The following is a 12,490-nucleotide window of genomic DNA, read 5'->3' as shown; positions in this document are numbered from 1 at the left end:
GTTTTATTTCCCAATGGATAGTTTAACTACTCTTCCCTCTCCGGGTTGATTACACTGAGAGTGAGGTTTGATTATTACCTCTTTATGCTCTCTTCCTCTCCTTCTTATAATAGTATTTGTCCCCTCTCTCTCCCATGCCCTCTTTGTGTGTAATAGAATATTCTATTTTCTTATTCGCTCAAGTTTCTCTTGGTGACCCCTGCTATTCTCCCCCTTTTTCCCATCCCCCATGCCATCTTAGATTATTTAGTGTTCCACCCTCACCCTGTTAATTATTCTTCTGATTACTATAATAGTGAATATTATAATAGTGAATAGAATTCACTACAGAGAATTATACATAATATTTCTCTACAAAGGAATACAGATAATTAGATCTCACTGAGGCCCTTAAAAAGGCAAATTTAAAAATTATAAGTTTTCTTTCTTTCCCCTCTGTATCTTATTTACCTTTTCATGTTTCTCTCGATTTTTGTGGTTGGATATCAAACTTTCCATTTAGCCCTGGTCTTTTCTGTGCAAATACCTGGAATTCTTCAATTTTGTTGAATGCCCATACTTTCCCTTGGAAATATATAGTCAATTTTGATGGGTAGTTGATCCGTGGTTGCAGGCCCAGCTCTCTTGCCTTTCTGAATATTGTATTCCACGCCTTGCGGTCTTTTAGTGTTGAGGCTGCCAGATCCTGTGTGATCCTGATTGTTGCTCCTTGATATTTGAATTGTTTCTTTCTGGCTTCTTGTAAGATTTTTTCTTTTGCTTGGAAACTCTTGAATTTTGCAATGATGTTTCTTGGTGTTTTCCTTTCTTGATCGAATGCCGCAGGTGTTCTATGAATCCTTTCAATGTCTATATTGCCCTCTTGTTGTAGGACTTCAGGGCAATTTTGCTGAATTATTTCTGTTAGTATAGAGTCCAGGTTTTTATTGATTTCTGGTTTTTCTGGAAGACCAATTATTCTCAAATTGTCTCTTCTAGACCGGTTTTCTTGGTCTGTCACTCTCTCATTGAGATATTTCATGTTTCCTTCTATTTTTTCAGTCTTTTGGCTTTGTTTTATTTGTTCTTGTTGTCTTGAGAGATCATTAGTTTCTACTTGCTCAATTCTAGCCTTTAGGGATTGATTTTCGGCCATAATCTTCTGGTAATCGGCCATAATCTTTTGATTTTCGGCCATAATCTTCTTGTTTTCGGCCATAATCTTCTGGTATTCCTTTTCAATCTGGTCATTTCTTGTGTTCAATTTGCTTATCAGTTCATTTGGTTTCTGAGCCTCGCTTTCCAGTTGCAAGATTCTACCTTTTAAGCTGTTATTTTCTTGCCAGATCTCTTCCATTTTCCTCAAAATCTCAGATTTGAACTCTTCCATAGGTTGTGAGGAGTTTTCCTTATTTGGGGAGGGTCTGGATGGTTGTTTGTTCTCCTCCTCTGTTTGCTCAGTTGTCTGGATTTTCTCTGTGTAGAAGCTGTCGAGTGTTAAAGACTTCTTTTTTTTGTTATTATTCTTTCTCTTCTGAATTTCCTGTAACTGGTTAGCCATCATTAGCCCAGCAGCTTCTCAGGTTTATCCTCGCTCTCAGTGTCTGTCTGAGATCTATTGGCTCCTGAGGACTGAGATCTAGTTTTTTCCAAGGTCAAGCCCCCTGGTGGATTCCCTTGCTTGAACCTCTGCAGGAGGTTTCTTTACAAGTCTCAGGGCGCTACTTCCACAGTCGTATACCCGTCTGCACTGGTTCCCCACTTAGGCTTTAGTTCCTGGTTGTGTTTACCTCCACCCACGCCTCTGCTCAGCCGGTGCTCCGCTCCCAGCGTCCACTCCAGCGCGCGCTCAGATTTCGTGCTCAGATTTCGCGTGCGTTCTTGACTTAATGGGGTCCTAAGTCTTGCTGCTCTCAGGAACAGGTCCCGGAGCTGCTGATGACTCGATGGGTGCCCCAAACTTGCTCTATTTCTTTTTAGCTGGGTTCAGAGCTATAGGAGAGTGTGGAGGGGGTGGGGGTGGGGCGGTTGCTCAGCTTGCGCTTGAGTGAGAGCCCTTTTTAGCTTGGAAATGTCTCGATTCCACGTACCTTCCACGCTGTGTCCTGTTGTGGGGTTCCTCCGTTCGTCTGGACTTGTTTTTATGTCCCCTTGAGGAGTTTTGTGTGTTTCGGTCAGGAGAGGTTTAGAGCTGCTTCTTACTCTGCCGCCATCTTAACCCGGAACCTCTTCTAACCTCTTTTTAAAGGGCATTTCCCATTGTAATTACAGAAAGGAGGAATTTTATTTTGTTTTATTGGATATTATTCCTGTGCAAACTCCTTAATATGTTGTAATGATTACTATTTCTAGTATTTCTGGATTTATATGAATTCCTAAATAAGAAATAACCATTGTTAGTATGGGGGAGGGAGGTTCAACATTAAAATGATAGTCTCATACCAACTTATTATCTTGAATTTTTTTTTTAGCTCTGGCTTCACATCAGTCATTCTTCTTTTCTTTTTCTTTCTTTTTTTTTTTTTTTTTATATAGTTAAATCGAGTTAATGGAACAGCATCACCACAATCATCCTTGAGTGCATCTGGGAGAATAGCAGCAGTGGGCCCTTATATACAAGTTCCTAGTGCTGGTAACTATTCTGTACCAGGTGACCCAATAAAGCCGCAATCTCTCACTATTGCTTCAAATGCAGGTCATGGAAGATCCAAATCTGGTAAGTAGAATCAACCTTGTTATTGGGAACCACCTTGAAACTTTTAAGGAAATAATCACATATGTCTACAAATGGATACCCAAATAGCATTTTTAGTATTCCTGATACTGAGGTTTATATTTCTTGGTTTTTGTTATTTATTAGCTGTGGAATAATGGATAGAGTTCTAGGATTTCAAGTCAGGAAGACTTGACTTCAAATTCTGTCCCAGATACTTCTAGTTGTGTAACCCTAAGTCACCTAACCTCTTTGTGACTCTTTTGGAAATTAGATTGGGTTCAATGGTCTCTAGTCTCCTCCAGTTCTAAACTATGAATCTGTTATTCATATTTCTTTCCCTTGTTTTTCACCATGGCTAGCTAGACTTCTGTATACATGTGGAATTGTCTGACATCTTAAACTAGATAATCAATAGATGTCTTAAACTCAGCATGTTACTATTATCTTTCCTCCTAAACCCATCCTGCTCTTCTGCTTTCTCTATTACTATAGAGGACAATCCTATTCTCCCAGTCCCTCAGACTTACATCAATGAAGTCATCCTGAACTTCTCACTATCTGTCATTCTCAATAGCCACGCTGTGGACAAGGTTTGTTGATTTCACCTTTGCAACACTTTTTGAATATGCCCCTTTCTTTCCTCTGACCATGCCATGCCTGGACTATTCCAATATTTGGTGTGGGGCTGCTAGTTGGCTCATTGGGTAGGGTGCCAGGCCCAGAGTTGGGAGAAGCTGTGTTCATATCTGGCCTCTGACACTTCTTAACTGTGTGACCCTGGGCAAGTCACTTAATTCCAGTTGTCTAGCCCTTATTGCTCTTCTGCTTTCAAACCAATACTTGAATTGATTCTAAGAAAATAAGAATTTTTAAAAATATCCTACTGGTGGGTCTGTCTGCCTCAAGTTCAGCCACCAAAGTGATTGTCCTAAAGCTTAAAAGCTTACATCTGACTGTCAATAAACTGGTGATTTCTTTTTATCTCCAGGAGCAGATACAAAGTGCTCTATTTGACATTTAAAGTCCTTCATGACCTTGATTCTCCCTGCCTTTCCAATTTTCTAAGACCATACCCTTATCCATGTACTCTTTGCTTTAATGACACTGGCTTCTAAGCTGTTCTGTGAATAAGACACTTTGTCTTTTCACTCAGGGCATTTTTTCTGGCCATCCCCTATGCCTGGAATTCACCCCTTCCTCCACTCTACCTATTGGCTTCTCTGGCTTGCACCAGAAGCCTTTCCCAACCCTGATTAATTCTAGTGCTTACTCTGACTTAAAATCATAACTATTCATCCTGTCCAAAAACATGCTTCTCCTTCCAACTTTTCCTTTTTCTGTCAGTGCCACATTTAGTTAGTTTCTGATATTCAACTTTGGTATAATTTTTTTCTTTTAACTTTTTCTCATCTCTTATCCAAGCTGAATTTCTATTTATCCTAGTCACGTAACAGCTTTTGAATCTTTCCCTCTCCTTTCTTCTCCTAGTACCAACATTATAGCATAGGACCTTGTATTACCTATTTGACCTTTTGCAATCATATTCTAACTTATCTCTCTGCTTCCATACTACTCTCTTGTCCAATATATCCTTCACAGTATTACTAGACTCTTCTTCCCAGTCCATAAGTCTATGTCACTTTTCCTCAGATATCTTGTATTGCTCTAACTGCCTATATTGAGTAAAGTTCAGATTGTTTTGACATTCAAGGCCCTCTTCAGCCTTGTACCACCCCCAGTCCTGTTGCTTATTCCACCTTTTATAATTCTTTGCTGCAGCCTAATTGTGGTTTGTTTCCCAAAAGCATTCTTTGTTTTCCCACCTCCGTGCCTGGAACATCTTTACATTCTGAATTCCTACCTATCCTTTAAACTTGGTTACCTAAATATTGCCTCTCAGCTGTAGCCTTCCTTGATCTCATGATCTTAATTTTTTGCTCAGGGAGTTCTATAAAACAGTAGATATTATAATGATGTCTTCATCTTAACTCCTATTCCTCGATTACAAGCTTCCTAAGAGAAGTATTTTAGATGTATATTATACCTTCCTAGTGAATATATGTTTGGTGACTAGCATGTTAGTGGTTTTCAAACTTTTTGGTTTTGACCCTTTTACACTCTTTTAAAAAAACAAACTCTTACCTTCTATCTTAGAATCAATGCTATGTATTGGTGGTTCTAAGGCAGAAGAATAGGAAGTGGTAGGCAATGAGAGTTAAGTGACTTGGCCAGGGCCATGTAGTTTGGAAGCATCTGAGGCAAGATTTGAACCGAGGACCTCTCATCTCCAGGCCTGGCTCTCTATCCACTAAGCCACCCAGCTTTCCCTTGCCCCACTATTAAAAATTATTGAAAATTCTGGAGAACTTTTATTTATCTGAGCTGTATCTATTAATTTGTAATGTGTTAGACATTAAAATGGATAAATTTAAAAATTATTTACTTACTAATTCATTAAAAAAACAAGTTCATTACATGTTAAAAAATAATATATTTTTACAAAAAAGAAACTTCCAAAACAAAAAAATTAGTGGGAAGAGTACATTGTTTTATCTATTTTTGCAGATTTCTACATAATGTCTGACTTAATAGGAGACTGCTAATGTCCCATCTGCTTCTATAGTGTTTATTGCAATATGTTGTTTTGCTTGAAGTGTACTAAGAAAATTTGACTTCTCACACATAGGTAGTTGGAAAAGGGAAAGGCATTTTAATAGGCAAATAACAGGTTAGTATCATTATGAAAATAGCTTTAACGTCATGAACCCTCTAAAGCAGTGATTAGCAAACTTTTTAAAGAGGGGGCCAAAGGAGAGGCAATGCTCATCTGTCAGTCTGTTTCTAAGGCAACTCTTTCTAAGTTTCATTGTATTGTATCCTACTCATTGTATTAGTCAGATTAGTAATAATGTCACAGCTGGCTGGATAGAACATTTTAGGGGGCTGCATCTGGCCCATGGGCTGTAGTTTGCCCATCACTGCTCTAAAGGGTTTCAGGTGCATGAATTACACAAGAACTGCTAAGCTTAGTAGATGTCTGTTGAATGAATAATGGGCTCTTAATGATGATAAAGAGGCAGCTAGGTGACACAGTGGGTAGAGTAGTGGGCTTGGAGTCAGCAAGGCCTGAGTTCAAATTGGGCCCCAGATACTAATAGTTGTATGGCCCTGGACAAGTTATTTCACTCTGTTGCCTTAGCTTCCTAATTTATAAAATGAGTTGGAGAAAGATATGGCAAAACCAGTATCTTTGCCAAAAAAAAATCCCAAATAGGTTACACGAAGAGTCGAACACAATTGAAATGACTAAACAACAAATGATTATACTATGAAACATTGTGGATCAGGAGAGAAATTTGTAGGGTCTGATTATAGTATGTAGTATGTCCTGTAACAACAATGCTAAAATGGGATAATGCCATCATTTTTATATCCCTTCCCTATAACCCCTCTCCATATGTTCTTAAAAGGGTAATCTCACCAAGTGCCATTTTAAAAAATATATAATTTTATTTTAAAAATATTTTTCCATGGTTATATGATTCATTTTCTCTCCCTCCCTTCTTCCCTTCCTTCTCCCAGAGCTGACAAGCAATTCTACTGGGTTATACATGTATTATTAGTCAAACAAGTGCCATTTTCTAAATCAGTCCCTCCTAGTCAATAGTACCATGTGTGTCGTACCCCTTTCCCCCTCCCCCATTACTTCAATTTGCTTTTTCTTCTAATAAAAATCTGATTTAAGAAAAACATTAGATTGCTTAGAAAGTTATTTGCATAATTTTGAGCTGTAATTAGTGATGGACCCATTTTTAGCAAATGTAAATAAATAATATGTGAAAGTTGAGTCCATTGCCAGTGTGACTCCAGAAAGATCTTTTCTTTAAAGACATTAGAAAAGGGGTAGTTAGGTGGTTCATTTGATAGAGAGCCAGGCCTGGAGATGGGTTTTTGCGTTCAAATATGGCTTCAGGCACTTCTAGTTTTGTGATCCCTGGCAAGTCACTTAGCCCCAATTGCTTAGTCCTTACTACTCTTCTGCTTTGGAATTGCTTAGTATTGATTCTCAGAAGGAAGGGATTTAAAAAAAAGGTAAGTCACCAGAGCATGGCTTCTGCTGTAATAGTAGGAGCTAATAAAATAGTATCCTATTGGCTTATTGTTTTTTTAAGGGTGTAAAACATTTCTTCCTGTGGAGATTGGCTCATATTTAAATATAGGATTAAGCAATGTCTATGCTTGCTACTGACGCCTTTTGAGGCTGGCCTATGAGATTTATATAATATGTTACCTACATTTTTTTGTGATCAAAGTGTAACAAAATAAATCTTATGGACCTGTTACACCTGTGGCAGTGTTCTAACCTCTCTTTAGCATTTATCAATATCAGCTACCTTCTCCTTTGGGATATTCTCTGAGTTTCACTATACTCTTCTTTTATGGTTTTCCTTCTACCTGTCTGGCATACTTCTCATTCCACTTTGCTGGATTATCATCCTTCTCTACTTTAAAACTTATGGATGGGTGTCCCTCAAATCTCGTCCTGATTGCCTAACAATGATTTCATCAGCTTCTATTATTTCAGATAGATGAATTTTAGACCTAGTATAATATAATAAGCTATAAATAAACTCTTTCCTGAACTTCAGCCCTCATCCCAAATGCACACTGGACATTTCCAATTGTATTTCAGACTACCTGTCCAGAAGAAAATTCATTATCTCTGTTCCCCAAAACCTGTTCATTTGACCTTCCCTATTTCTGTCAAGGGCGTCACTATTCTTTCAGATAACTAGGTTTAAAACCTTCTATTCGTTCCCAAGTCTTCCTCACTCACCATATATCTAGTTAGTTGCCAAGGCTCATGAAAACTAATTTACCTGTATCTCTTGCATACATCCCCTTCCTTTCCACACTGAAGTATTGCTCTAGTTTAGACCTCCTCATCTCTCACTTGGATCATGGAGTAGTCACCTGTTGGATCTCCTTGCCTCAAGTTTCATGCTCCTCCAGTTGATCATCCTAAAGAGATATTACTAAGGCATGGACTATCTATGTCATTCACTTGCTCAAAAAATTCCTGTGGCTTCTTGTTGCTGCCAGGGTAAAAAATACCTCTGGTTAATTTTTATTGCCTATCAGTCTGGTTTTAGCCTCTTTTGACATATTTATTGTGCATGTCTCCTCTTCATGAACTCTGTAGTCTAGTCAGACTGGCCTACTATTCCTTATAAATGACATTCAGTCTTTCGTACTGATGTTTTTGCACGTTGCCCTGTGCCCAGAAGTTACTTCCTCTTCACATGTTCTCCTTAGAAAGCTCAGCTCAAAATGCCATTTTCTAAATCAGTGCCTCCTGGTCACCATTCATATCCTATTCGAATCATCACCACCTCACCCTCATTTCCTCCCCTGGCCAATAACTTGAATTTACTTTTTCCTCTCATAAGTATAAATTACAAAAGTGTTTCCATTTACTATGATAATGATACAGATTTACCATCACTAGACAGTATATATTGAGTTCTTTTCCTTAGTGAAATGGATAGTTTTATGTTGGTATGTTTCCATTTTCTTCTTTTGTCCACCTTCTAATGTCCTACATTTGTGAAATAATTGGCAAGAGTAAGGCGTATGATCATATGACTAGAATAAAGCCAAAATCTCCTACCTTGAGATATAACATCCCTGAGACATTGACCTTATTTGTGCTATGCCCTAATTAGCCACACAGAATCCAGCTTTTACATGCAACTTCTTTGGGTGAGCTATTCTGTATTTTGGAGAGTTCTCTTCCTTTAATAAAAATATCAAAATTACATTTATTTTGTGTAATTCCCTTGGCTATCTCCAATTCAGTAACTATTTATAAAGTGCTTATTCTGTATAAATCACTATGCTAGGTGCAGGGGGAAAAAATAAAAACTGACCCTCTTTTTGCCCTCAAAGATAATTGATATTTTAAAAGTGTATATACGATAAGGAGAGGTGGGCATTTTTATGTGATAGCATCTAGTAAGTTATTTGTCTCTGATATCTTCTTAACTACCAATGTCTCTCTTTTCTTTAATAAATAGCTCTAAAGAAAATGCTGATAGAAGCTGCTTCATTGCTTCTTCATGTCCCTTTATGGAGAAAAAACACACACACACACACACACACACACACACCACTTAGCCATAAGAAATCTTATTTTGCATTTGTCCTTTAGAAGTTAATCACAAGGCTTAAACTTTCTGTTGAGATTAGTGAGATTTGGCTATAGGTAATCTGCTTAAAAATATGGTTTCATTGTAGTATGACTCTGGAAAGTCCTTGATTAATCATGAATCTAAGATAAGGAACCATTGTAACTGGGGGCACTAGTTTCTGATTCCTGCTTTTTCGCCTCTTGTATTACGCAGATGGTCATATTAAACACCAGGTGCCTAGTTCATGGACAGTGTCAGATCTTGATGTTGGGCCTGACTACAACTCTTCCCATCATTCTGCAAACTCTGCAGTGCACTTTATAAACTGTATGTCAACCAGAGAATCTTGGACGATGCTTACTCATCTTTAATGTGTACTAAATCAACAATCATTTTTCCTTTATAAATCCTTTCTTTTCTAAACTGATAAAAGTCTAATACTCACTGAACCATGACAACTCCTTCTTAGAAATAAGTAAGAGCATATGTAAATGAAATCTAGTGGAATTAAATTACCAAACAGATAGCTTAGAACCAAAGCAAACATATGAGAAACAAATATGACCTAAGTGAATATGGATATTGAAATGGAACAATGATTTGCTTAGAAAGTAGGATCTAGTAACTTGAAATTAGGCTTTTCATATGTTCTTGAGTGCAATCAGTAACTGATAAAATCTTCTGTCAGACTCATACATATAAATTATATATTCTTCTTTCTGATCCATTGAACTCTTCAGTTTATACCACAAAGTATGAAATATAATTTTTGTTTAATACTTAATAACATTGCTAGCTTTCATGAAGCTATCCAGATGCCATAAACTATCATAAATAGCTAAATCTTTGTTTCCTATGAGGGAACCCTTAAAAGAATGGCCAGATGTCAATATTTGCCATCATGTAATTCTTTTCCCTGTGCTCTGCAGACTTTTTACTTGTTAGCTGGAACTGTTTCAATTTGATCACAGTTCTACTTTGATAAAAGCAAACATTTATGATGAACTTTGGGCACATAGCAGGGAACATTATGTGCAATTAAACTGGATTTATTTAGCAAATATTAAGACTCTTTTATGTATAGAGCAATGTCCCTGAATTTTTGGAGCTCATCTAATATATAAGAACATAACTGAAATATAGCAAATTCTCAAATTGGATGCTTTGTTAGATCTGAAGGGAAATGGTTCTAAGCATGGACATTATACTGAAAGGAACTATAGATAGCAAATCAATATGAATGTTAAATTTATGTGCTCCATATGCCTTGGTAACTTAATTCACAAAAGAAAGATTAACATAATCATATAAAGATATGGAGGACAACGGTTATAGTAGGAAATTAAATGTTCCTCTTTCAGATTTGGACAAATAGAAAGAAATTTTCTCTGTTTAGAGAAAATATATGATTGAATAAATTTCTGGAGAAACTAGAGTTATGGCATCTTCTGAATAGGACCACTGAAGAATATACCCATTTCTTACCTCATGGAGCTTTTATAAAATTTTACCATATTTTTAAGATACTGAAATATTGCAAATAATATGAAACGGCAGAAAACATAAACACTTCCTTTATAGCCCCCAGAGCAATAAAAACACTTTTTGGTTTAGGTGAATAAATAAGGCACAGACCCAAAATGAAGACTTAATAATTAAATCCTAATAATGAGTGGGTCAAAGGACAAACTAGAAACAATTGATAGTTATTTGAAAGCAACAGTTATGAAAGAATATACCAAAATTTCTGAAATAGTCAAAATGGGGGGGGGGATTATAATAAGGGGAAAATTATATCCCTAAATATATATATATGTGGTTGCATGTATACATATATACATATGTATTATAAAAATAGAAAAAGGAATGAATTAGTGACTTAATTATGCATTTTTAAAAATTGTCAAAGAAAACTCTTTAAGCACAAAAGAGGAGATATTAAAAACAGAGTAGAAATAAATTAGAAACCAAAAGGACTATTAAAATTCTAAAAACAAAATTACAAATTGATTCTTTGGAAAGATTACCAAAATTGTATACCCCTTTATCCAAACTGATTAAAAAGAAGAGCTAGAAAATTGGATCAACAAAATAATAAATAAGGTGAAATCACAAAATGGAAAAAAAGAATTATCAGGGCCTACTAAGCAGTTACATACTAACAAGACTTAAGAGGATGAAAGAAGGAGAATTACCTTCAAAAATGGTAAAATACTCATGCTAATATAAAAGAATGTTAACAGCAAGCATCATATACAGTGGAGATAAAGTAGAAGCTTTTGCATTAAATACAGGAATAAAGCAAAGATTCTACTCTGTTGCTATTTGATATAGTTCTAGAAATGGTAACAAGACCAATGACATATAATTTAAGAAATGAAAGTTGTGAAGATAAGTAAAGAGATAAAATATCTATATTTGCTAGTGGCATGATAGTTCACTTAGAAAAAATCCCAGGGAATCAATAGATACTAATTGAGACAATTAGTAGCTTCACCTAAGTTGCAGGTTACAAAATAAACTCGTAGAAATCAACAGTATTTCTGTCTAACAACAAAATCCAAGAGGTCATGTAATTCAAGGAAAATCCTTTTCAAAATAACTACATAAACTGCTTAAAGTATTTGGAAATCAATCTACCAAAGTACTACACAAAATACTTGCATAGGTTCAATTGCAAAGTGCACCTTAAAGAAATGGAGAACAACTTCAATATCTTCATTATTGGAATGGGTAAGCCTTGCCAATATAATAAAACTGGTCATAATGTCAGTTTAATTTACAGTTTTCATACTGGACCAGTCAAATGATCAATGGGATAAAACTGAACTTGATAAAACCAAATTCACTTATAAGAAGAAAAGAGATTATCAAGGGGAAAGAGTTAGGAATGAACAGAGAATAGCACACTCAGATCTCAAACTAGATAAAAGCAGCAGTCATAAAAACTATGTGATATTGTTTAAAATAGAGACGAGTAAATCAATGGAACAGATTAGAGCAGAGAGAAAAGATAAAATAGATAACTGGTTATAGGAAATGGAAAAGCTTTTGCATAAATAAAGCTAATACAACTGGGATAAGAAGGGAAATAGTCAAATGGGGGAAAACATCTTTATACAAATTTCTCAGATACAAGTTTGGTATCTTAAGTTATATTGACAACTAACTAATCTACATAAAACCAAAAACCATGCCCCAATAGATATGTGGACAGTGGATACTCACAATTTTCAAAAGAATTAAAAACTACTAATAAACATATATGAATGTTCCAAATTATTTATATTAGAAACGTAAATCAGAACATCTCTGAGCTTTTACCTCACATCCCATCTTTTTAACACCAGTGTCCTAATAGTGATTCTGTATGGATGGTTGTGAATCCTAGAACATCACAGTGTCAGAAGGATCAACATTACTCACAACCCCCAAAATAGTGAAAAGTTATATGATAGGAATAAATAGATAGCATGTTACTAATCATGACCTGCATTTAAAAACTTAATGGTAGGCAGAAAAAAAATTATGATTGGAAAAGCTAGCAGATGAGGTATGTAGTAAGAATGAGAAATAACAATGGACAGCCCTGGTGGTATGCTGA

General features: G+C 36.0%; 1 protein-coding gene across 1 annotated transcript in view; it reads left to right on the top strand.

The window, feature by feature from the left end:
* PPP1R13B (protein phosphatase 1 regulatory subunit 13B) overlaps positions 1 to 12,490 on the top strand; it is a 127,769-nt gene that overhangs the window by 100,373 nt on the left and 14,906 nt on the right. The window contains exon 9 of the mRNA XM_044664644.1: positions 2,515 to 2,695. Within this exon, the coding sequence (XP_044520579.1) occupies positions 2,515 to 2,695 (181 nt within the window). The remainder of the gene's footprint in view (positions 1 to 2,514; positions 2,696 to 12,490) is intronic.

This window comes from Gracilinanus agilis, chromosome 2 (assembly GCF_016433145.1).
Source record: "Gracilinanus agilis isolate LMUSP501 chromosome 2, AgileGrace, whole genome shotgun sequence".
Taxonomy (NCBI): Eukaryota; Metazoa; Chordata; class Mammalia; order Didelphimorphia; family Didelphidae; genus Gracilinanus; species Gracilinanus agilis.
Note: the sequence above shows the minus strand (reverse complement) of the source record. Positions and strands in the feature narration are given on the sequence as shown.